The sequence below is a fragment of the Nymphalis io genome, chromosome 17 (assembly GCF_905147045.1).
Source record: "Nymphalis io chromosome 17, ilAglIoxx1.1, whole genome shotgun sequence".
Taxonomy (NCBI): domain Eukaryota; kingdom Metazoa; phylum Arthropoda; class Insecta; order Lepidoptera; family Nymphalidae; genus Nymphalis; species Nymphalis io.
The window spans coordinates 7,813,827-7,841,129 of record NC_065904.1 but is presented as its reverse complement, the minus strand read 5'-3'; the positions used below and the strand labels follow the sequence as shown (position 1 = coordinate 7,841,129).

At 33.0% G+C, this 27,303-nt stretch overlaps 6 protein-coding genes across 7 annotated transcripts in view; 2 read left to right on the top strand and 4 right to left on the bottom strand.

Annotated features, from left to right (window-relative positions):
• LOC126774882 (protein lethal(2)essential for life) overlaps window positions 1-27,303 on the bottom strand; it is a 101,996-nt gene that overhangs the window by 21,001 nt on the left and 53,692 nt on the right. The window lies entirely within an intron of this gene.
• On the bottom strand, window positions 45-8,564 carry LOC126774855 (peptidyl-prolyl cis-trans isomerase FKBP8-like). The gene is made up of 8 exons (XM_050496493.1): window positions 8,362-8,564; window positions 8,037-8,228; window positions 7,819-7,965; window positions 3,975-4,237; window positions 3,161-3,407; window positions 2,398-2,667; window positions 1,419-1,525; window positions 45-1,176 (listed from the first exon to the last, which is right to left on the bottom strand). The coding sequence occupies exons 2-7, from the start codon at window positions 8,226-8,228 to the stop codon at window positions 1,439-1,441; spliced, it is 1,206 nt and encodes a 401-aa protein (XP_050352450.1). The 5' UTR covers window positions 8,362-8,564; the 3' UTR covers window positions 45-1,176; window positions 1,419-1,438.
• Window positions 9,026-10,545, top strand: LOC126774863 (cyclin-dependent-like kinase 5). The gene is made up of 2 exons (XM_050496503.1): window positions 9,026-9,751; window positions 9,863-10,545. The coding sequence occupies exons 1-2, from the start codon at window positions 9,094-9,096 to the stop codon at window positions 10,099-10,101; spliced, it is 897 nt and encodes a 298-aa protein (XP_050352460.1). The 5' UTR covers window positions 9,026-9,093; the 3' UTR covers window positions 10,102-10,545.
• LOC126774880 (DNA replication complex GINS protein PSF3) lies at window positions 11,191-12,184 on the bottom strand. The gene is made up of 3 exons (XM_050496529.1): window positions 12,028-12,184; window positions 11,685-11,953; window positions 11,191-11,481 (listed from the first exon to the last, which is right to left on the bottom strand). The coding sequence occupies exons 1-3, from the start codon at window positions 12,116-12,118 to the stop codon at window positions 11,257-11,259; spliced, it is 585 nt and encodes a 194-aa protein (XP_050352486.1). The 5' UTR covers window positions 12,119-12,184; the 3' UTR covers window positions 11,191-11,256.
• On the bottom strand, window positions 13,020-14,940 carry LOC126774834 (ATP-dependent DNA helicase 2 subunit 1). The gene has a single exon (XM_050496465.1). The coding sequence runs from the start codon at window positions 14,828-14,830 to the stop codon at window positions 13,073-13,075; it is 1,758 nt and encodes a 585-aa protein (XP_050352422.1). The 5' UTR covers window positions 14,831-14,940; the 3' UTR covers window positions 13,020-13,072.
• Window positions 15,815-27,303, top strand: part of LOC126774859 (guanine nucleotide-binding protein G(o) subunit alpha) — a 49,883-nt gene continuing 38,394 nt past the window's right edge. The window contains exons 1-2 of one of the 2 annotated variants that reach the window (XM_050496499.1): window positions 15,815-16,174; window positions 25,076-25,118. In XM_050496499.1, coding sequence (XP_050352456.1) covers window positions 16,057-16,174; window positions 25,076-25,118 — 161 coding nt within the window. In that variant the 5' untranslated portion in view covers window positions 15,815-16,056. Of the gene's footprint in view, window positions 16,175-17,306; window positions 17,787-25,075; window positions 25,119-27,303 lie in introns of those variants that run through there. The other variant, XM_050496498.1, reaches the window with a different exon arrangement.

Here is a 27,303-nt window from a genome sequence, read left to right as displayed (position 1 = left end):
ATATAAATATCTTTGTGGAGAACAAAATAAAACTAATTTATTTTCAATGCTTTTTATTTCTTGTTACATAATAATGGTATCACCATTGACCTACCAAACCAATATATATTAACTCATATATTATAACATAAATTTTAACATCTATTACTAATTTAAAAAAATATGTGATTATGAAAAACGAAAAGTCGAAAATATAAAGTATATTTATATACTAAGTTTTTCACTATGTGAAAGAAAGTTTATAAACTGAGCATGAAAATCGTCATCACAGTTACCAGAATACCAAATGATTAGAAAAAGCACCAAGTAATTTCAACAATAAAAACAAAAATATCAAATATATAAATGCCTATAACATCACTTGGGTATCGTTTTTATACAAACTGACAAAACTGTTAAAAATATTTATTTACCTTAATAGTTCACGAAAAAATATCAATGTCATATTTTTTTTTTGGAATGAAAGTTGAAAGGAGGTGATAGTCAAAACAAAAAAATAAAACAATCTATTTAAAAAGACTGCAATGGGTAAGTACATATTTACATCTGGAATGCAAATTTTTTTTCTTTCCTAAAGCATGTAAAGTTTCAAAAAATATTTTTTTTTTGCATTATTATATTATCTATAACACTATTAAACCTTGAAGGTATTATATATAAATATGTTTGATACTTAAATTATGTATAATACAATTTTATTGGCACTGCCTTTCAAATAAACACCAAACAGTTGGGTATTAAGTAAGCTAACATAATTAAATACTTTAAAAAGAAATCCATAGTCATCATACAAAGTTTAAGCTGTCGTAGTACTCTAAACTAGAACCCATTTTATACAATAAAAAAATAGTTTCAAAGATTTTAAATCTAGTACTCTAGCAACCAATGTTAAGAAATGAAAACAAATACAAAAGAAATGCAATAATCTAGTCTGCAAAGCGTAGGAAGTTGGAAGATTTTATATTCATAAAAATAAATTTAGCGAGTTATAATATAAATCTGGTTATTTTCACTGCTTTTCTCTCGAAGCTATCGCTCCTTGTTTTGTCGTCTTGTAAGTATTTAAAGCTAAATGATATTTAAACAGCTACAGCTATGTCGTATTTATTATTACTCTGGAATCACGAGAACTTGATATACCTCTCCCCCTTATGTTACCATTTATTTATCAAAAACCTGTAAACATAAAAAAAGTTTGAATGCATTAAATATTTTTTAATGAAATATTTTATTTTGTGTATATAATATATAAAATGATAATCAACACAATTACTCTCATTAGGAGACCCTACACACCGAATTGAAATAGCAAATAACAGATATTTTATTTATAAATAATTTTTTTAAGGATAGTGACCAATCGCTATGACTAATTACAGGGCAATTGTTATAAATGACAAATCTAAGTGTAAATTTACTTGCTATGTGACGTGTGTCCTCATTGAGACTGCATCTTGTAACGATATACGAGCACGCTGGCAACCCCGACCAGCAGACTCAGGAGCAAAGAGCCCCACATTAACATCTGCACAAAATATATTTTATTTATTTAACACCTTTCTGACTTCTATAAACATTGCAAAATTTGTTACTTTTGTAAATTCTTTTACAATGAAATTCATTAAAATCTTTTATTAGAAATGTTTTTAAAATTTAAATAAATCAGGTTAGCGTATTATTATTTTTTAAACAGAGGAAGTATTTAAACATATTAAAGTCATTACATAAAAATAAAGTTATATAGGTATTTATTTGTCGGAACAATTTCCAAACTGATTTTTAAACACATTTTTTACACAAGCAATTATTATTTTATTAACTTGCTTGTTTATATTCAAAGCTACATAGAAGTTATCAAATAAGAGAAGTTAGAAATTATTATTCATTCTATAATAGAATTTAGATAAAGATTAAGCCCTTTTCATACTTGCCTCTTGATTGTAATTTTTTCATAAAAAGTGAGGTAATATCTTGTATAATACAATTTGATAAGGCGCTTGCAGTGTAACGACTCATTTTTATTTAAAACATCAGTGTTTTATTAGTGAATGCATATTCTAATCAATATCACGCGAGATGAAGAATTCGAGACAGAGATTGGTCAGCGAGGTCGAGTTAATAACGTCCATTTACATTTAAACATAATGTTGTGTTAAGTATTAAAGTTAAATCATGTGTTATATTAACCTCAGTATAGTAAAGATTATATTAAAATACTACAACTACTAATATAAAAAATATACGTAAGCGTATCGTTGGTATATAAAAAAAATGGTAACAAAAGGTACATAAATTATATTACTTTACAAATTGCTTATTTCTGTTCCCTACTAGATACTGCTCAAGTCGACACAATGCCTGCATCTCGTGCAGCAGTGCCCCGGGCGGGGCTCGTACCTTGGCGGTGCTGGGCTTGCTGTCGGGCGCGGGCTCGTCGGTGCCCAGCATGCGGCGCGCCAGGCGGCGCTCGAGCGAGCGGTCGCGCGCGCGCTGCCGCTCGCAGCTGGCGAGCTCGCTGCGCACGGCGCCGTCGGCCGGCGCCGCCCGCGCCGCCGCGCGCGCCGCCTCCAGCGCCTCGCCCGCGCGCCCCACCGCGCTCAGGATGCGCGACTTGCGGTACAGCGCCTTCGCGTTCGTCGGCTGGCACGTCAGCACTCGGGTCACGGCCTGGCCGGGATCAAATCTTACGTCAATTATAGTACTAAGACATCCAACTGCTCATCACCGTCCATGCGCCTTGACACTGTATAAGTATCGATGGTCGGTTGTGTATAAGTATCGACTGAAAAATCACAAATGTGTATGTACCCAGTACAATAAGCTGTTTATAAATAATTATATATTTCGTCTCTCTCTTTAATAAATTTAATATTATGAATATTTTTATATTCATTCATTTGTTATGAACTAGTGGTTATGTTTTATTTTTCTCTATCTATAGCTATCGTTTTCTTATTCAACTTGCTATTTTTTTAATATATATATTAATATTAATTTATTAAGTATTTATTGGAAACTATTCTTGGCTTTATTAACATTTCTTATTTTATTTAACATACCGTTTGCTTCCAAAATAAATAAATAAAATGGATAATATTTAGCCTATTTTAGATATATGTAACGTGTCATTGAAAATTTTTAGATAAAGAATAGTCCTTACTTGCAACGCAGCGTCATAGGCGCCAGCCTTCAGTTGCGCGGCTGCCATATTGTTATAAACGCGAAGTCGTTCCTCCAACAATGCGTGCAGTGAGTCCGATGTGGGGGCCATGTCTCCCGAGGGCGTGGGGTCCGTGATGCCGCCCTCACTCTCATCGAGCACGTCGAGAGCCCGCCGGTACAACTGCACCGCCAGCTGAGCCTCACCGCGACCGTACCACCAGTTACCACGACAACGACGCCGTGTACTAAAATTGTAAGCATAATATCATTATTAATTCAATATTATTTAATGAGCACAATCAACTCTGTGTGTGAAATAGTAGCAATTAATTTGTTTATTAAGTGTTTTGAATTATTTTTTAATTTACATTTTTTAATAATAAACTGATTTCACATATAAAATAAAAAGTTTGTAATTGGTAATTACAGTTAAAAAAGTCTCCCTTAATAAATTGAATGCGTGATATATATTAATGTGTATACTGTAAATTATGTTAAAAATTATAAGCAGACCCCAATAATAAAATATAAACAATAGATTGAATCAAGGGAGTTGATAAATATTTGGCCTTGGCATCATTTTACTTTAAAAAATATTCCAGAGATATTGTCTATCATCAAAGCTAAACAATAATAAATGAAAAATAGTTTTTACTATATTAGCACAGTCAAAACAACTGATATTTTATTACACTGAGAGATGGTTGATTTTTTTTAATACATTTATTTATAGGTTGACTGCTATCTTTTAACTTTACTGCAAATACAATATTTTAAATTAAATTTATTTAAAAGTATGGTTTCTCACTCACCCAATTTCCATCCTTTCTGCAATAGGTAATGTTTCATGATCCGGTTCCTCAGTCCAGTCATGTAATTCTAGACGAGCTTCAAGCCATGTGTCAGCATCTATCGGTGTACCTTCATATTTGGGTCCATTCACTTCCCCGATCAAACCCAGACTCTCACCGGGCTTAAGACCTGTATCTCCATATGCAAATCTCGGTGCAATTTGAAGAAGGCAAACTTCACCTTTATACATAAGAGTTAGCGCTAAATCCAATGCTTGAAGGATCTGAAATTAAATAGGAAAGAAATTAAAACATTAAAATTTTGTACTTAGCTTCTTGATAATCTTTAATTCGATTGCTGTTTTCGTTTTGCTCTATTAAATATCTACATTTCATTGTCTTAAGCTAAATTTATTTCTCAAAACCATTAGCCAGGTAACTCGACATTATTATACTTTTATATAAGTGTGCTGTGTGTTACCTGCAATAGTCACTCTGTACACAAAATTTTCACCTTTTCGCATGGAAAATTGTACAATTTTATTGCCTTTCAATCAGCTTATTTTTTATTACAATTAATAACATTGCTAAATATATTTATGTTAAAATGTATTTTGAAGCTTAATTATTTTAAATACTAATTATTATTTTTTTACAATTAATAGGCCAGCGTTTGACCATTGACGTGCCTGATGTTAAGCATCGACACGGCCTAGGATGTAGCACGCTTGCCTATAAGAAACCTGTTTACTCTGGATTTGAAGACACCAACATTGTATCTATCAGGAAATACAGACTTAGGCAAAGTATTCCATAGTTTCGCAGTGCGAATGATGAATGTAGATTCAAAGCGCTTCGTACGTAGGCGGGGAATTTCCACTGTGTACCTATGGCACTTTGGTCGCGTTTGCCTGAACGTTCGATAGTAAAAGGGGGCAGGAGGAATCAATTCGTGTAATTCCTGAGCACATTCTCCGAAATGTATCCGATAGAAGACTGATGCAACCACACGTCGAGATTCAAGACTTTGGAGCCTAGACTCGACCAATGTGTCGTCTCCTATCAGTCTTCTGGCACGCCTCTCAATCAACTCTAGAGCCTGAAGGTGGAACTTGGCAGAGCCATCCCAAAGGTGAGAGTAGTACTCCAGACATGACCTCACTTGTGCTTTATATAAGCTGAGCAGTTGTTCTGGAGTAAAGTAACGTCTCACTTTGGAGAGGATAGCAAGTTTTCGAGCGGCTATTTGGGCTTTGGACTCAATAAAACAGGCAAAATTTAGAGTCGACGTGAGAGTAATGCCAAGAAGGTCAAGATGGTCAGTTATAGGTACAGACACATTTCGGGAAGAGGGTGGTAGCTGGAATTCTCTCTTTTTGGCGGAAAACAAACACCCCTGCGTCTTGAATGCATTGAACATGACCAAATTGGCATCGCCCCAATCGGACACTGCCTTAAGGGTCACGCTCAGGCGCTCTACCATGGCCTCTCTCTGAGTCTGGATTTGGACCTCACTATCTCGCGCGTTGGACTTGTAGGTCTCGACGACTATGCAGTCATCTGCGTACCCATGGATACCGGGCATCAGCAGATCATTAATGTGCAGCAGAAATAGTGTTGCCGAGAGCACTGACCTCTGGGGAACACCGGCATTTATAGCCACCGACATTTTGATCCGACGAGTCAACCACCACTTGTAACGATCTATTCCTCAGGAAGTCTAAAATCCACAGCAGGCAGGCCATATGCAGGAAGCTTGCTGATAAAGCCGTCATGCCAAACCCTATCAAGGCCTTCGAGATATCCAAAAAACAGTAAGTGCCTCCCCGTGTTTCTCGATGGCGAAATAGACATGTCAGGATAGAAGACAGTTCAGGCGCACAGTTCCTCAGGACAATTGCTGGAATGCCATCAGGTCCGCTAGCCTTGTTCACGTCTAGACTGCGTAGCATTTTGCGAACTTTTGCCGAATGCGTATATCACTCATATGGGTGTCGGCGCTAGGTGTCGCGCTACCAGCGTCAAGACGTGAAGACTCCGCGAATAAAGACGCAAACAGATTTGCTTTCTCTTCAGCGGTGTGAGCAAGCGTCCCGTCAGGCTTCTGAAGGGGAGGCAGCGAGGGCCGACAAACGTTCGCTTCAACCGATTTAGCTAGGGACCAATACGCTTTGCTACCCGAGGGGTACGAAGCCAGTTTGTTCCCTATTCGACTAATGTGATCGAAGCGTGACTTTTGCATAGCTTTCTTGCATTACTTGGCGGCTTTATTAAAAGCTCTCTTTTTTTGACGTATATCCCTCGCTTTGCGGTTACGAGCATCAACCCAAGCCAGGTACGCTTGATGCTTTAACGCTTCAGCGCTTCCGCAATCAGGTCCGAATCAAGTTTGAGCTTTAGTGAACAGTGGCACGTCTGAAAACGGAATAAAATATTCCATAGCCAGACGTAGCAAATCTGTCACACTTTGCGCGCTAATCGAGGGATCACCAGAAGAGAAGCACACAGGCTGCCAAGGATAGCATGCAAGGAAAGAGCGCATTCCTTCCCAATCTGCTGACTTGTATTGCCACACCCGCCGAGTTCCAGTGGGGCTGGAATGGGCGGTGAGTAGACAGATACAGATTTCACCAGATAGTGGTCGGACTTACCTAACGGTGAAGAGATCGCCACTGAGTAACAGTCAGGATCAGTTGTCAGCAGAAGGTCCAAGCAATAGGCCTTATGCGAGTCAACGGACCCGTATAGCACCAGCTGGGTAAGATCTAACGCTAAGGCTAGCCTTCGCGTCTCTAACCCAGCATGGTCAGTGTCCTGATATGGGAATAGCCACTCCTTGTGGTGGGGATTAAAATCCCCCAGAATCACCAATTGGGCTGTGGGGTACAACCATTGAGCCGCATCAGCCGCCTCACTGAGGTATTCTGTGAGCCTTGTTGTCTCCTGATTCCCACTGTACGATCGGTAGACACAGGCATACAGGATTTTTTCCATACCCGTGTCCACCAAAGCTCAAAGTACTAAAAATGTGGTGTCTTCAAATCGTCGGAGATGCCGAAAGCAGATGTCATTCCGGACGTAAACGCATAGGCCTGCTCGTGATTTAAAATTGTTGTCCAGGGTATATCCTGGGTACGAAAGATATGATACATCGGACGGACAACCAATCTGCGTCTACATAAGAAACAAGAGGTGGGGTTTCTCAGTCTCAAGGTGGTAGTGGACTTGCACAATATTAGAGTGCAATCCTCTAATGTTAACTAATTACAATTTTCAATATTACAAATAAGTATTAAATTTCAAGTAATTCAAATGCTGCCCAGCCTTAAATATATAGCCATATTATGCAAATATATATATATAGTTTCACCAGCTTTTTAAATATATGTATACCAATACAAAGGAAAAGAATTGAACAATAGATACAAATTATACCAAAATTGTTGGTGGGTGATGACCTATCCAGGGTCAACTTAAGAAAGGCCACATCATAAATGACTTGTATTCATTAAACATTCAGTTTCACTCAGCAAAAACTATATACTGCTTAAAAAATAAGATTCACAAGCAATGTTTTTATATTTGAATAAGTTTCTCTTTCATTCTTTTTAGTAACGAAATAGCTTTGTCTTTAACACAATTTTTATCATAAGATTTACTCAACTATAACATCATTCAATTTCTAACGTAGACTTTAGCTTTAAGGTCAATTAACCATAACAATCTAAGACAAGAAATTAAATGAGATAATAATCAAGTAATGATAAGGAGTTAATTATAACACAGATAACACATAATCGTCAACAAACTTACTTATTAAAAAATGTTAATTCTTAATTGACTTAATGGATACATATAAACTTACTTCATTGTCACCCAAATAAATCTTAACATGATCCCGTTTTTCTACCAAATCTTGAGTCCCATCCCGTAATTTAAGTTCATAACTAATTCTGCATATATCAGTTCTTTGTGGTCTAGAGCCATTTGATTCATCACCTGACTTAAGAATCTAAAAGAAAAAAAACTTGTTACGGTTGTTAAAACTCTAACTGAAAAAAAGTTTTTTTATATAATTTTTACCTTCTTTAACAGTGCGCCTGAGCCTAACACATCCTGCCATTCTTCTATTGGTTTATCTCCATGTTTTTCTTTTTCTACAGCAGCTGCCTCAGCAAGTTTCGCTTCCTCGATCTCATGCGCTGCGGCTGAAGCTAAGTCTTCGAACGAACTACTCTCCGACTTGTCAATCGACGTAAGCCCTCCTTCACTCATCTTTAACGAAAATTTAACTTCCGATTTATACTACACTCAACTACGTAAATAACCAGTTTGTCACTGCATTACTTAAAAATTGCGTATGTTTTAATTATACAACATTTTGTATAAGCTTTATGATAAACCTTACCTTTTAATTTTAAAACAGAAGTATTTTAATTTTATACCTTAATACGAAATATAAACAATGATCTTAACACTTGACATTTATACCTAATTTAATTGTATGAAATACGTGTTAAGATGACAATTCAACTTTCTGAATTGATTGACCATTTGTTTGTTGAATATAATGAAATTTTGCCAAAATGTACAAGACCTATATATTTTGCACACAGATAAAAAATTCAGTTTACATTGAGGATAAGACAAGTCTTATATTGTATGTATATTAGAAGCAGACGGAGGTCTTTTACATGAGTTGTAGTGCTATGGTGTTTATTTTAGCGAATATAATTTCTTTCTTGGAGGACTATAAACAACAAAGCAAAATATTTTGTTAATCGTACAACTTTTTCACTTTGTTGATAAATAACGAATTATGCGCGAAAAACCATGATACACTTCGTTTTACTTTGTGGAATATATTATGTCAGCTAAATTTTGTTTATTTAAGCAGTAAATAACTAATAATCTAACTTATGTTTATATCCTAATGCTTATATAAAATACAAAAAAAAACTTAATAATATTATTTGAAAATAACAAAAAATATATAAATATATATTTAGTCATTTTGTTTTACTCTGTTCCAAACAAAATGTCATAATGACATAAGTCAAGCCCTTCATAATCATAAATTGAAATTTACATTCTGTAATTTTTTAATTGCAAATTATTTCACTAATACAAATTAGTGAAAATGCAGAAGTATGAAAAACTCGAAAAAATTGGTGAAGGCACATACGGCACTGTTTTTAAAGCAAAAAATAAAGAAACTCATGAAATAGTGGCTCTCAAGCGCGTAAGATTAGATGATGACGATGAAGGGGTTCCATCCTCTGCACTCCGTGAAATATGTCTGCTTAAGGAATTAAAACACAAAAATATCGTCCGTCTATACGATGTGTTACACAGTGAGAAGAAATTGACTTTAGTGTTTGAACATTGTGACCAAGACTTAAAGAAATATTTCGACAGTCTTAACGGTGAAATTGATTTAGATGTGGTTAAGTCATTTATGTACCAGCTTCTTCGAGGTCTCGCTTTTTGCCACAGTCACAACGTACTTCATCGTGATTTAAAACCTCAAAATTTGTTAATAAATAAAAACGGGGAATTAAAATTAGCTGATTTTGGCCTTGCAAGAGCTTTTGGTATTCCCGTAAAATGTTATTCCGCAGAGGTTGTTACCCTATGGTACAGACCTCCTGATGTATTATTTGGGGCTAAGTTGTACACAACTAGTATTGATATGTGGTCTGCTGGGTGCATTTTTGCAGAACTTGCAAACTCTGGAAGACCACTGTTTCCTGGATCTGATGTTGATGATCAACTTAAACGAATTTTTAAGCTGCTTGGTAAGATATTTACAATTTTATTCTACTTTTTTTTTTCATTTATATTTTGTATATGTAAAATATTCAATATGTTAATTCCTTTTTAAATTAAACTGAATTTTTTCCTTATAGGTACGCCAAATGAAGATACCTGGGCAGGTGTAACACAATTACCAGACTATAAACCACTAGCAGCTTACCAACCTAGTTTAGGTCTTGCCCAAGTAGTACCAAGGTTACCAGCTCGAGGGAGAGATCTCCTGACTCGTCTGCTCACCTGCAACCCGGCATTAAGAATGCCAGCTGATGATGCCATGGCACATGCTTATTTCCATGACCTCAATCCATCAGTGAAAAATGACCGATGTTAACAATCAATACACCCGTATAGGTGTACCTCAGAACTATTATTTAGTAATAAGAATCAAGACATTGATGAAGTGCAACAGTGTTGTGAAGAAGAAACATGAATTTTCTAGAAAGAAAAATGTTTTTATTTGTGTTTGACAGTGATCATATATTTTAATTATAATATTTACATCATTGATTATTAAAAAAAAAACATTTTTTAATCACCAATGGTTAAGGCTTATCTGTGCATTTTATTTGATAATATTTATTATAAATGTAACAAGATTTTATGCAACTAACATTTTTTAATATATTTAACTGCCAAATTGTTTTGCTTAATGCATTTATTATAAGGTTTAAGTATCTGTAAAATAGTAGTATATTAATTGATTAATCAGTAGATGTGATAGTATATAATAGAAAATATATTACATAACTGTAACATTAGATAGAAATTAGTTTATTTTAGGTTTAAAAATATTTATATTCTTAATTCATTTGCATTGTTTATTTTATATTGTTAGATTTGAATTTACTAGATGCCAATGCAAAGAAAAAAAAAACATTATTTATTATTAGCTGGCAACTTTTTTGTTGTTATTGTTTTATGCTTTTCACATTGTTATAATAAATAAGAGTAAGATTACCTATTAAAACATAGAATGTGTTGAAGTAAATTTAGTTGGTTTTCTATGTTATACAATATCATTATACATCCTTGAAAAAGATTTGTATAAATGTAAAAATACAAAAATGTATATAATATTAAGTGAATTTGCTCTAACAAGATCTCATTGAATTTCTCTTAAAACGATTAGGATATATTAGTGATAATCAATTTTCAGGCCTGACTGAATTTAAAATTAACAAACTGTAGCGGTATACCATTTTACAGTGATGTTCATTAAATGTTTGGATTAAAAAAATCTTCATTTTATTCATATTATACTGCTTTTAAGTTAAAAGTAATAAAAAAATAGCAACAATATGTCGGATTAACATAATTTGTTCAAGATGTAGATTATATTACTTTTTTTTTTTTTAATTTATTATATATTTAATTATACTTAAAAAAAAGGAGAAAATAACTGAAAGAAGAAAGGTTTAAATAACTGATTATATATATTTTTTCTATCTTATAATAAACTATCCATACTTCATTAAAATAATACTTTCTACGACAATTCCATTTCCGCTCTCTTCCTTTTTCTGTGGTTTGCTACCATACTAGCTGTTGTTAGGGGGCAGTCGCCTATTTTAAGCCAACTAGAAAGAGCCCTTTCTGTAACAACAGCAGATTTTGTTCTTTCACGTTCACTCGCTGATAATGGTTGTACAGAATTTATAGAATCAGTAGATACACTTGCAGATAATATCATTTTGAATCTTTGTCTAAATGTCTGTAAATAGAAATCAAAAATAATATTTCACGATAAAAATATAACAAAATTAATATAGAAATATATAATTGAATACATTCTTGTACTACAAACACAATAGGTTAGAAAAAAATTATAAATATTCAAGTAATTACTATTTACATAATTTTCAATATAGTTAACTATACTGGTTAGAATGTATAATTTTAATTAAAGTAACTTACATTTAAAAGTGTGGCAGAAACTTCACTTTTGATATCATGTTTTGCAATATAACAACCGAGTTCATAAAAATGTTGTCCCAATTTATGCATATCAACTGTACATGCATCTGCATTCAGTATTTCTCTATAAGTTTCTTTATATATTTTAGGTAGATCCACACTCACTAAAGGAGGTCTTCGGGTATACAGTGATTCAGCAAGCCATAAAGGTATTTCTATATTGGTTCCAGCTTTTAGATCATTTTCTGTAGCAGAGGGATCCAGAAAACCTAAACGATACAAAAGAGTTAATTAAAATAGATAACCAACTTGTAACACTTTACCGAGGTAAAACAAACATTACCCATTTTAGGTAAATCGAGCAAAAATTTACATGGAACTCTCTCATTTGTTACTAAAATATCAGATATTGAAAGATAATTTGAACTACTCATAATAAAAGGAGGGAATGGAATTCAATAAAGAAAAACGACAATTAGGTTTTGAGTATTGACATTGACAATCATATACCTAATATGGAACTACCGGCGTTGTCATTTGAAAATTGACAGTTAGTCAGAAGTAACAACCTAATAATAATATTAAAATTGCCAAATTGAAAAATCTTCAGTTGACCAGGTGATATTTAGATTGATGTGTAAAGTCTTATTAGGAGTTGTCTTAGAACAGTTATAACATAGTGCCTATTTCAAAATTCAGAGTTCTCAACCACCTGTATAACATGCGTAAACCTAGAAAATCAGACTAGATTTGGTTCTTTGGAAGCCATAATAAATATAGTATGGTATGATAATAATTACCACCATGTTCGATTCTAAGAGTGGTTTGGTTAGGAAACAATTCTTCATCAACATCAAATAAAATAGTTCCCTTATGTTGAATGATGAATCGCGATTTTATAATTTATTTACACTCATACTTTATCCAACAAACTCTTTCCGAGGCTTTGCAGTGCATAAGTTTACCCTTGTTTAACTAGAAAACTATTAAAGACTAACTTCATTACAGCCAATTTAGCTGTTGCGTAGCAGATTAGCAGTTTGTAAGACTAATAGTATAATGAACTAAGTGTAGCTTTTGAGTAAAAGCTTTTTTTATTCAGACTCAAAACAAGTACCATCATAAAATCACTAATTAATATATTTTATTAATTTCTATGTTAATACTTATAATATTGAATTAAAACAATATGTTTTCTTTAATATTATGTTTAAATAGAAACATGTATCAAGAGGTGAGCCTTTTAAATCTACAGTACAGTACACTGATTTCCACCAACATACTTTTACTGAATAGTAATAATTTACTGTGATTTGGAATTAATAAAACTATCAATTAGAATTATTAACAAAATATATATTTAAGTACCTAATAATGTATTATGCACATTAATTACAATGCTTATAGACTAATTCAACAAGTTCACTCTTCTTCAATCCAGTCAAAGCTGGTAAATTTTCGATATCCTTATATTTTAATATTTGTTTTAACTGTTGTACTGTGTAATCATTAATTTTCTCATTTTGTAGTCTAGTACTTAAGAGACCTTCATCAATTTTAACTTTTTGCTTTTTGGTGCTACTATCTACTGATGAAGCAGTTCTTTTTATAGATAAGGAACCAAATGGACCAAACAGTTCTTCAAACAATTCCTCGTCTATGTCCTGAAACTTATCAGGATTTGCCTTTGTTGTATCAATAAATGGTTCATTGTCATCATCCTCTAAAGCAATTGCTTCTATAGCTCTATATTCCAATTCTAATTTAGGATTTACAAACATGTCTGCTTTAAAATCAATTGTTATTTTATTTAAAATATTTGACATTAATCTTTTATGTGCTTTTTCAATAGGTTGGCTTGCCTCATTTTCACCTTCCTCATTTATATTTAAGTCTCTGACACTTTCAACAAATGGAATAATAACAATATCAAAACCAACTTGTACATTTAAGCCAAGGGGTTTTGAACAGGGGCTTAGTGCTACAATAAACGGCTTAGCATTAACTCTTGTTGACAGAACACATATAGCAACCATGTCCATATCTCTGCAAGCCCTGTGTAAAGCTTTGAAAGCTACTGTTGAACCTTCTATAATACTTTCATTTGGAAATAAAAAGTATCCCATTTTCAAGTACCACTTTTCTTTACAAACAATGGTTGCAGGTTTAAAACCTAAGAGTTTCATCATAGGTGGGCCGAATGGATTGGTCAGTAATTTTTTTTCACTATCAGTGAACTCAATCCTTTCTCCTCCAATATCTTGATAATGTATTAATTCAGACTTCAGCAAAGGAACTTGTTTTTGTTTGCTTTCCTCATCATCCTCCAGAGTGACTTTCATGGTTTTTGTCATACTTGTTAGAACTGTATTAGTATCTCTATCTAAATTAATTTTGCCTTTATAAATTTGGCCAGCCCTTGTTAGCAGTGTGTGCACTCCAACTCCAATATTAAAATCCTCACCAATTTCAAAATTTAATTTTGCTACAGCTACATGTCGGTGTGACTCTTGATATATTAGTTTTTCAATCTCTGCAGAATCCCATACAGGTTTTGGCATGACAAAATCTAGTCCTCTATTAGCAATGGTAAAAAGTTTTTCAAAGTATGCGTCTATTTTATACTCATGTTGTGAAACATTTATTATTCGTATATTAATATTTGCATCAACTAAGTCTATAGCTCTGTTTAGTGTTGGTTTTTGATCTACTGCAATGGGTGGGTTATTGAGACAAGTAAGCATGATAACAGTTCTAGAAGACAACTGTTTTTTACAATTGGCAAATGTTTTACTACAATGCCATAAAACATCTGATAGCTTAAATTCTTTAGCTTCTTTAAAAGAGGTAATATCGCTATTTTTAAGTTTATTATAATCATCGAGGCTTGGAGAAGATAAAGGAATAATCTCAATAACTGGTTTGGTGTCAAAAGCCGATGCAGTAGTCTCTTCAGTACCAAATATGCAAACACTAATGTTTTGATAGCTTAACGAACGTAAATGTTGTCTTATCAACCGACATACTGCACCATGTACGGTTCCAAAGATATTGTTCTTTGAATTTTCAAATGCGTTAACTAAAATAATTGTACCAGGAATACCTCTCCATGATGTTTGGAAATCATTCTCTTCATCAGAATCCATACCATTAGTATTATTATATTTTGGTTCAAATGTTTCGTGAAATATTAATCGCTCATAAAACTATAAATTTGTATTTAAGCATTCTAAACTTACGTTAGTTCACCGATGACTGTCAGTCTGTCAACTTGTCAATTTTTCATATTGACAGATTGGATTGACATTCTGATTCAGTATCGATTATGTATTTTTAGTAATTTTAGGCAAAGATTAATTGCATTATGTATGACAAAATATATACATAATTATATGAACATGTCATTGCATGTCACATCTATTAATTTTATAATTTCACCTTACTATTTAGATGTACAAAAAGTTAATTGATGAAAATGGAAAATACAACTATTTTCAAACAATCATGACAAAATTCTATTTAAAAACGTTTGTTTTGTCTCGATCAGACAGAATTAAGAAAACTTGCTTTGTATATTTGTATCTCTTGCTTGATTATATATGGTTCTTCATAAACCGAATAAAACATGAAGATGATGCTTTAAACTGTATCTCATTTCTTAACATATATAGCACCGAAACAAGCACTTAAAAAAATATCTAAACCGATTAACAAAAAATGAAAATAATTAAAAACATTCTAAATATTTGTTTTTCCTAATGTTTAAGACGAAAACTTGATGCAATGAGAAATCGATGAACTTAATTAATAGAAACAGTTTATTGAAATATTTATTTATTATACAAAATTTGAAGAATTAAGTTTCTCTTGAATACTATAAGAAAGAAGAAATTCTTCTTTCTCTTCCGTAGCAGTTTGCAATAGAAGTATTAATGACATGCGATTAACAAAAATGCAATCTTATCAATAAGCAAGAAAAGACTAGTACTGTTAACGAATCCTATAACCACCCAGCGGAGGGTGTGATTAGCGTGTCAGAGGGCACCGGGCGGGCGAGGCAGGCAGGGCGCGAGGCGCGAGCTTGCGCAGTGCAGCCGGCGTCACGGGCGTGCGCGACCCGTCATTCGTTAGTGGGATCACGTCGCGGTGCCATCTAGTCGTGCCGCCGAGACCGATCTCGAGTGAGCTTGTGGCAGCACAGCGGCGACCAGAGCCGTGTGACGTGGCCCTCGGGCACGACAAATCCGTACCAGCAGCACGCGTGCGCGATCGTGCGCGTGCGCGGCGCTCCCTGCGCGCGACGACGAGCCGCGAGCATGCAAGGAGCACGGCGCTGCCGCGCGTAGCGAGCCAGGCCGTGCGCGCTATCGCCATGGGCTGCGCCTCGTCCGCCGAGGAGCGCGCCGCTCTTGCACGCAGCAAGCAGATCGAGAAGAACCTGAAGGAGGATGGCATCCAGGCCGCCAAGGACATCAAGCTGCTGCTCCTTGGTAATAGGGCTTCCTCTCTCTTTCTCGATGATGCGCGCGCAAGTCCCGCGCCCGCCGGTGCTCTATCGACTGCCCGTTCGTTCTCTCCGAAACCGGCATCCAGAGCATTTGTACTACCGATCCGCTTGTTGCTTTATGATTTTTATTTCCTTACAGGTACACAGTTTGATGAAGAATAGTTACTATTTATTTGCGTCAAAACAAACGTCACAAATCAATACATTTTTGTTATGGAATTTAAAAAAAAAAAAATTATTTATTAAGCATCTTAATTGAAGCTATGAACTAAAGCATGTACCCCATAGATAGATGAACTAGGGCTTTGTCATTCGCTATAAAATATGACTCATTTTTTTTTCATAAATCCATATACAGTTTAGTGTGGGACTTTTCATCATAATCAATAATAATGTTATTATAGCTTTATTAAAAAAAATCATTTATAGATTTTTTTTTATAAAAAATATGTCATATATTTACACAATCATACATTCAAAAAAAGTTTCTAGATCTTTGTTATTTTAAACAAAGTTACATGGAGAATATAGTTAAGTTGATGTATTTCTCTAATTCAGAACTATTTACTTATTTAAATATTATACGAAGCTTTTAACTTGTTATCAGACAACATTCGTTGTCTCAATCACTAGAAACTACCTGTAGGCTATAACTTCTTTGGGGTATTGCCAAGTGATGTCGATTAGGCAGAGCGATAACTTATCGTTATCAATATTATCAACAATAATAATTTTATTTAAAAATATTTGATAAATATTATTATGCTTGTAAATTGTTACCAAGAAGGTAGCAATTTACAGCATAATTTAAAAATTTAATTTATTTATAATAATTTCTTCTACTATAATTGTATTAAAAAACATCTAATTTTCTATTGTAATACTTAAAATCTTCAACATTTTCAAGCAGCAATTATTTTAATGGTATAAAGCAGTTTCGAAATAATTTTAATTGTTCTCAAAATATAAAAATATCGCAATTTTAACATCTTTTTAGGCAGACGAATTATTTTAACACAATTTTACTAATCTTTCTCGTGAGCATTTAGTTTCACGCATGTGTGAGAGAGTCGGAACGAACGATGCCGAATCAAGCCGAACGTCAGTCGAGCGGGGCGCGGTCGCCGTCAGTCGTCACGGAGTGGAGCTGGTGCTTGTCATCCGGCCGCCATTATCTCATATGAATTCATAAAATCAATTAAAGTTTTCGCTGTCGTTACGAGTTTGAGTGTCGTGTTTAGTATAGGATCGTGAAAGTTACGGGGATTCGATCGATTTTACAAGTGTTTTAACACGCTGAAACAGTGATCAGTGATATAGTTAGGTTACTGTGTTGAGTGTTAACGTTGTGTAGGGTGGCTCCGGTTAGGCCGGGGCGGCAGGACGCGATCGGAGCGTATGCAAAGGGAGCGGTGAGAGCGCGCCCGGCTCGGGAGTCGGGGCGGACGGCAGCCAGAGCACAGGAACAGCTGCCGACATGGGTTGTACTCAGTCGGCCGAGGAGCGCGCGGCGGCTGCCCGAAGCCGACAGATCGAGAGGGACTTGAAAGAGGATGGCATTCAAGCCTCTAAAGATATAAAGTTATTGCTGCTAGGTACGATTTATCCGTAATACACTTGCCGGTACTCATGGCCGCACCCCAACTTATCAATTAGGTTTCGTGGAAATTGTGAACAAATTAATTTTTAATTTGCGGTTTATAAAACATTATTTATTTTATTAATGAATACTCATTTTAAATATAATAAAATAATAAATAGATACATAGTTACATTTATTGATGATTACATACAATCAGGTCAGAGGCATGTAGGAATTGCAATTAGCTTTCTCTTGAAAGTAATCAGTATGCTGGTATGCATCATTGTTCCGTATTCGTACGAAAGTGTTTATTTGTTTCATAATTAACATACTAATAACTTAATATAGTATAAGCACAATCATTTTTTAAACACATTTTGTATTGAACAATAAAATTGAGACACTTGATTGATAATATTAGTGTCAAGGCTTCATTCAGTTAATTTGATACCAATAATATCGAAAAACATTTTAAAGTTTCCATATAAAACTGACCATTTGTAAAAATTTAAATGTCAGTAATATAATACTTCATACTTTTTCCTGCATATCACATTTTCCTCATAATAATATACATATCAATATAATTTAAACAATGCGATACATTTATGTAATACTTTTATTACATAAATGTATCACATTAATATATATATATATGTGTTTAAATTTATTAATATTACCATTTTACAATAATGGTTGTATCCTAAAATAACAGGTTTTGTCTTTTCTTATTAGACAATACATATGTATTTGATGAAATATATAACTTTATATATAAGAAGATTTAGGGTCATAAACAACACTTAATTTTATTCAATACAATATTTTCTTATAGTATCTTTATCCAAATTAACCTATTTTTAAATAAGCACTGTCAGTAAAATAACCCAAGGGTTGGCATTTTTTATCCTTTTCGTAGCAATGATTTCACATTCATAATGCTAATTTTATTTTTTACCATATACTATTTAATTAAATTTCGTGTCTAATTTATATATAATTATTCTTGGTATGTATGGTTGATCATCATATGTTTAAATATGAAGTATAAACTTGGTTAACATGCATTTCATTTACTTTCATTAATCAAATGAATAAAATGATTGCTTATATTGAGGGTATAATAACTAACCATATTTTGTTTTGTTTAAAATACCTATTTGGTATGTTAAAGTACATTAATGTTCACATGAACAAGTACATGTTCACCTGAAAAAATATCAAATACATATATACATACATATGGGTTATATTATGCATCCTATATTTTTATTATAGACTTGACTGATAGATAAATCTTAACATAGTATTTATCGTAATGAGGCTGTTACTGCAATCTTTAAATAATTGAAACAGATAATAATGAAAAATTAAAAAAATAAGTGCATAGCTGTCAAAGTCAAAAATCTTTATTCAATATAGAAACGTTACAATTGCTTATTTAATGTCAAAAATCTACCACTGAAAAAATTACATAAAAAAAAGGAAATTCCTTTGAAAAATCAATTAACAACAAAATACTTAATTAATACAGTTTACAACTATAATGTAATTATTTGTACAGATGAAAAAATATTTTACTGTTTACATACCTACTATAATATAAGTATAATACATCGTCATAAGCAATAATTAACAATGCAAAACTATTATATTATAAACAATAACTAATATGGCTCCCATATAGCCAATTATTTCCTTATATTTTATTTGTATACAATAATATTTTTCATTTGCTGTTTTTGTGGTAACCTTTGTGTTTATAACTATCAATTCATTATTACAAAAATCAATATGATTTTTTGCATTTTTGAAATGAGATATAATATTGACATACTTTAGCACTTACAGTAGCGTAAATGTATATAAAATATTTATGTTTTCCTGGTTACAGTAGTAACTTATAACTTAGATTTCATTACTTGGTTTTTATATATAATTCAAATTATTAATTGAGTTAAATTTAATTATATGAAATTTAATAAATTGTTATCATTATTCAACAATAACTACATATAAATAGTCTACATGAAAATGGAGACATATTTTGGTATATTTTGTGCTCATTATAATAAAAATGATTGAACAACTTACGAAATACTTCAAAATGGAATTTTATGACTGCCTGTAGAAGTACCTTAAATTTTAACATCAATAAATTATGTAATAACATAGCTTGTAATCTTAAAATCGCACAATACATTAGTTAAATCCAATGTCTGTTAAGTATTAAGTACCTATCTATTTAGATATATTCATATAAGGAAGTGGTGGACTTTATTAGTCATTTATTAAGATTTTTTTCTGTATGACTCAGTATGTGTTTTCATCTTGAAGACGAGAATCGAAAAAAATAAGTTAGTAACTAATATCCATTGAACTTAATCTTAAAATAGCTTTAACTCTAATTTGTAACGAGGTTCATAAGATTCATTAGCGTTTTAATTTCGCAATGGAAATAGGATTTTTTCGTGCACTCTAATGGTAAATCAAAATTCTCCGACTGACGGCGAAGGGCGCATTGCAGGCTCGGATAAAATTTCCAAGCTGCTTACTTTGCATTTTTTTATTTATTTTATACTTTTAGACGGCGCACTGCTTTTTTACAATTAATTGAAAGCCATTTACTAATTAAATCGTTTTACATATGCAAATAAACATTCATAGGCCGAACGATGTGAATTTTATTTAATACCTACGATTGCTTTATTCGCGCGTAGTATATTTTTTTTAAAAAACGACTTATAATTGTAAATACGCCCTATATATATTTCATCTCATTCAATTACCAAGTAAGATATCTCCTCTATCTTAGTTATCTTAGGTCTTTCGCATGGACCATCTAATCTTAAAATATGATATAAAAAAAATTGCAAGTCAAATTCGGCTTACATTCGAAACAACTTAAAGGAATTGTTGATGATTTTCGCCGATTCTTTTGTACTCAAGTCTTAAACATAACGTTTTAAATGCTAAATATATATTTTTTAGTCTTGTCACATCTAATGTTAAAGTATTGATTCTGATGATTGAGCCCATAACCTTATATCTTATCACGACATCTTAACGCCCCATTGAGAAACCTAATCTATCACGTCCTTCCAATTACTTTTACACGTTCTTATTTGGACAACATTATTAACGAATACATACGCTACAGGTCACTCGTGGTAATATTTTGTCTAGATCAGAATTTATTTTAGAAAATGAAACAAGAATAACACAGCCTGTCGTTTAGGCGTTAATAATAAAGTTCGAACTATTTTATTTTTTCAACCATAGAAGTGTTGTTTTACTAAATCTTCCGTTAAAGCTGTTTTAAAATACTAATTCTTTAACTTTTTTATTTATTTGTACATTATAATGGAGCATATTTCTTCAATCACATAACAAATAATAAATTCAACGACCTATTTTGTAAAACCTAAAATATCTGTTTTATAATATATTTTACGATCCAATATAGCAACAATTCTACGCATTATCATGCCTTACATTTTATCATTTTGATTTATTTGTAATGTCATTCACAAACGGGATATCTAACCCATATTTTAACATAATAAATATATCTATGTAATTTGTTGGTGACAATGTAATATAAAATATGTTACGTATTATGTATACAAAATATTTTATGGTACGGATTGGGATCGTTTCGCTGTCTATCAGTGACGTTGTTGAAACTTAAATAACCCTATCGTTTAACGTTACCAAAAAGCCGGCAGGTCGGATGTTACAGACAGGTTTATCACGCGGTCCGCGCTCGAGCACGCGACCAACGGTTTTATCACGATGATATCACAAAAGCCCCTATTTCGACACATCAGATCACGCTGATAAAATATCCGAAGATTGACGGGTTTAATATTTTATGTAACTTCGTGTTCGTGGTTATTTTGAATAATCTTTTAAGAGCAAATTGAATGCGAGATTGACATGATTCGATTTAAAATTTGATTCAGTATTCAGAATCAAAATATTTGTATCTGAATTCTTCTTCTTGGGGTATCCAACCATTACTGGAGGTTGGCAGCAGTATAAGTTGAAGCAAGCGTCCAAGATATTGAATCGTTTGCCTTTTGATAAACATCATGAGTATTCGGATCCTACCGACACGAGACAATTGACATAGCACCATCGCGGCTCCAAGCTAAAAATAACGTATAATAAGTGGTATATCAAAATATTTTGACAATAGATAATACTATCACAAGATATTGTAATAATGAACACATACGATTAAGTAATTATCATAGGTAATTATCTCCAATTTCATACTCGTTAGTTATTTTATATGATTCGTTCTTTGAAGGTAACAACAATTGTGTGATTGCTACTATAAATTGAATCAAGAGTGGAGTCTGTAGGTGATATGTGTATCGGGAGGTCAAAGATCGGCCATTCGCGTCGACGGCGAGCCAATTAGATACAAGCGGGGTCACAATCATCAGACCTGGTATTTGACAGGGTTACTTTTGCAACGCCTACGTTACCTATTATGTCTTTTTTATTGATTATTATTGTCCAAGAAATTATTTTTAGTGCCAAATTACATGATATATATTATTATAAATGAATTCTACTAAAACAGAGAGGATGCCTTAGCCCAGCGGTGGTATATGAACAGGTTGTTACTTTACTTTTTTGTATTTAAAAATACTATAAAATTACAATTATCAGTTAAATCTCCCTCTCCTACTTTTTAACTATATCTGAGGGTTTATTATTATCTTATTTTTAATTATTTGTCAACCTATACTATGGAATTTATCATATAAAACTTAAGGTTTCTTCCCAATAATTCGTAAACTTTGCCTTGTTGCGGTATATGTATGTCCGCGTTAATATAAGAAACTACATTGGTGATTTTGTTCTGTTTTTACTATCAGACATCTACTTGAGGGCTTAAGCTTTAAGTAAAATAATTAATGATAATTACTTGCAAATTAGCTAACGTTATGATAATATTCGATGACTCATCGGTTAAAGTTTTAGGTCTCGAGAATTGAATCGATTAAGATAAACTAAAAGGAACATAGAATAGGAAGGCGGACGAGCATATGGGCCACCTGATGGTAAGTGGTCACCAAACGCCCTTAGACATTGGCATTGTAAGAAATGTTAACCATCGCTTACATCACCAATGCGCCACCAACCTTGGGAACTAAGATGTTGTGTCCCTTGTGCCTGTAATTACACTGGCTCACTCACCCTTCTAACCGGAACACAACAATACCAAGTACTGCTGTTTTGCGGTAGAATATCTGATGAGTGGGTGGTACCCAGACGAGCTTGCACAAAGTTCTACCACTAGTAGAATTCTTTTAAATAGTCTTAGTGCTACCCGTACCCGACCAAAGTCGGAGTGGGTCCACTAGTCAGTCAGTGCGAGTGGGTCAGTAGTCACTAGAATATTAAATAATTTTGAACCGCGATGGCCCAGTCGATCTAACACGTGGATTTTACTAAGATTACGTATAACATTTTTCATATGATTAATTTGTGATTATAATTTATATTGTGTAAGGCGGAGAAAGAAAACATCTTGAGTAATTCCGCACATGTGTTGGATGAAATTGTTCCACACGCATATCCGCCTGGAGTTATCCACCATTGGACTAGCGCTTAAGAAGAACTTTATGATAGGAAAGGCCCTTTACAAACAGTGGGACATTTTTCGGGCTTACTGTACTTGCTGTTTTTTTAATTATTTGAATAAATGGCTATGTGTTCGTTCCAAAAGAAAGAAAAGATTGACATAGGTACACATTGTATACATTTTTATTTTGAAATCTTAAAATGTTTTGTTTCGAAAGCTTGCGTTCGTATCGTGTTTCTCGACATCAACGACCGAAAATCCCGCTGTAGTAATCCTATTTTCTCTTCTATTTTTATTTCAGATACGAGACATACATTCAGTTGAAAAAGTACGGTTTACATTCGTGAGGCAATTAACTGTTTTTATATTATTACTGGTTTTATTGCGGTGCTTTTTATTCGTGTTAACGTCTATTCTTAACCTATCAACTTATACTATATATTGCGTTCCGTTACAATTTATAGAAGATAAAAGAAAATATACATGATTTCTACCGTTTATTCTTCGCAACTTTTAATTTCCTGGTTTTCTGCCGTGCATTTTCCGGGATTAAAAGTTGATGTCATCCCCTAGCCTATGTACTGTATTATATGTAACTCGTAGGCGTCGATTCATTGCTTAGTTTATGTGTAATTTAATAACGAAATAAACAAAAATATTTTCGATTTTTTGTTATTTTATTTGTGACATCGGCGAAATACTCTCTAAAAACTAATAGAAACAAAAAAAAAGGTAACAGAAAACTGTGATAACAGTCGATGTTTTAAGTAATTAATATTATTTATAATACTAATGTACTGCGCGGTTTCACCTGCATTACTGCTCCAGCCCTTGTGAGTGGTAGCTTGATGTTATTATATGTATAGTCTATATATCTTTTCTTAATGAATGAGCTAACGATTTTTTTTAATCTATCTACTGAGGTTAGTGCCTTTAAATAAAACTAACTTTAGCTATATAAAAAAAGATAATCATTTTTCATATTCTAAAACCTTATTTAACCAGACGGGCAAACTGTATACCATTTTTAAACCAATTACCTATTTTAAGTATTAGTATCTCTGTTTGATGCATGTCATCAAAAAGGATAGCTAGTCTTAAGTTCAGCAAAATTATAGTTGATCGTGTATTACTGATCGGCGCCATTGTAAAATTCTTCACGTGCTATTATATTATTATATTAAAAAAAATAGAACTAAACGAATGTATTTCATAACAATTATATTGTATTAAAACGATTGTGTTATAAAAACGATGTTATAGATTCATTATTATTTTAAAATAGTCATTGAGCGAGTAAGTTTTCAAAATATACGTTATATAAATGTAAAGGTGTTAAGTACACCTCTGCAATTTTCGCTTCAAAAAAAAAAAATCGGTCTGCCCAAATTCGAACCTGTTATCTCTACGTGTAAATAATGGCTACATAGCTATCTTATTCATAAAATATATCTTAAAATAATCTTATAATATATATAAATCATAAAATATATCTTATTCATAAATATATCCTCTTAGAACTTAAAGACCCAAATATTATTATTTTTATAAAGTGATATTTACAACAATACAATAAAATATTTAATTCGACACAAATGAGATTGTTTCTTGTAATAACTTTAGCCTATTTGACTGATTTTGAAATCCTTATCGAATAGCATTAAAATGTATACGAATATTAATTTGAAATTTTATTTCAGGTGCTGGCGAGTCGGGAAAGAGTACTATAGTTAAACAAATGAAGTAAGTAGCATTATCTTTAATAATATTATATAATATTCATAAATATTCATATATATATATATATGAATATTATATATATGATATACTTATCTATATATTTTGTATGTGAGATGGAATCTTTGAAAAGTGCATCACTTAGACGAGTGTATGTAGTGTCAGAAAAACAAATTAATTAATAGGTAAAACAGAGAAATTTCGCCGCCTTCTAATTAATTCGAAATAAGTCTGTTCAATCGCAATAACCATTCAAACAATAATTTAAAAATCGCAATCAAGCGTAGAGTCGCCTGTCACTAATATTCTATAACAAAGACTGTCTCGTTGGTCTAGTAGCTCCAAATCCCAGGCCGGGTCAATAATAAGTTATTGGATTTTTCTGTCCAAAATTCTCAGTAGCAGCCCGGAGTCTGAAAGTTTAAAGTGAGTATATTTCCGGGCCTCGGAAACGTAAAGCCGTTTGTCCTGCGCCTGAACTGAAGGAATAGAGAGTGCATATGTGTTTGCGCACACACTTGTGCAAAATATTATGTTCTAGCCAACTGGCTAATCTCTTGGGTGTCGTGGTGGAAATCGGTCAAGGGAACATCATCCTAACTTAGTATTTAATAATGTAAGTTTCATGTTCTAACTTTTATAATAAATTCAAAAAAATGTGAGATTATAAATTGATATAAATATTTAAAAAAAATCCTTATTCAAATAGGCTCTTCTGAATCGTTATGTTACAGTATTAAATAGGTGCGAACAATACTCGTAACTGCAAATAATTCACTATGCGATTGATTCTGTTTTATATTTTTTGCTAAGCAAGACAGTATTGAAATATATTATTTTTCTTTAATAATATTTTTGTCACATTGATTCGATTTCGTAATCAAAGTAATTAACAAACGCCATTTGCATGATGCAATTTGAATAACGATATTGTAACAGAAAGCGCACATTGAATAATTATTCCTTACTGCACGCAAGTCATTATTAGTCTAACGAAGCATATTGAGGTGTTTAATTTATGGATCGATTTTTCACTATGACGTACCTTCGTATAAATAAAATTATTCAAGTACAAGTGGTTGATGTATCTTATACTTGTTTCGATATGAAAATATCGATATTATTATTTTTCATGGTTTCCAGTTATCTAGTTGCTATCTTTTTTATTTGGATTGAAGTTGGGAGTTTTACATTCTCATGCCTTGAAAAGCTCGTCAAGCCTTGGTCCTGCGCCAAAACTTGTCGCTAGTATTGGATGCTCGCCTCATCTAAAGAGTTGGGAAGTATTTGTGCAATATAATATCGCCTGTGTCCGGCAATTTGTGACGTCACAAATCGGACAAGGGGTAATTTATAATGTCTAACTGGACACACAATAAGCCACGACGCAGCTGAACGGTTGCAGAGTGTAACACACATCACGTGAAGAGGCATAGGAAATCTGTGTATGCAAATCTGTGCAACGAAGCCGCCTCAATATATCGTTTGCTTATGAATGACATCCTTATCAGTTGTCTTACGAGCGAATATCTGAAACTGCATAATAACGGTTGGTAGATGACTCTGTTGATATAAGTGTTACACTTTATAAATATTTACTTTAGTTACTATGTACGGCAAGAAATGTTACATAATTGTAACTTATATACCTAACTAGTTTTCGCCGCGTGTAAGGAGGGGGTGTAAGGGGGGGTTAGGTGCTAGGTTATTATGATTACAATTATTAATGGTTCTCTTTCTACACTGGCCTCCAAAAAAATCGACCCACCTACATTTTTTGTAAAAAAGCTATCGTATGGTTTTAAACTACCACATATTTATATTTTTAAGATTGATAATGAAAAAATGCAATTGTAGGATTGTACAAAAACAGAAATAGTGCGCAAAAAATAGGTTTTTAGGTAAATATGTGACAAAACACGAAAACACAAAATTTTACGCAATTTTATTTTTTTGTGTACAAAACGATTATGCCGTTTGTTTTTAAATTTGGGTGCTTAAATCTTACTTTAATAGGGAGTGTTTCCTCCTCTTGACCTAATCACTGCCTGCATACGCCTATTAAGTGACCTGATTAGCTTTTTAATGTCATCCTGTGGGGTCCGTTGCCATTCTTCAGTTAGGGCAGCTTCCAATTGATTCAGGGTTTCTGGAATTGGATTTCGTGCTCGAACCGTACGTTTTAGCTGGT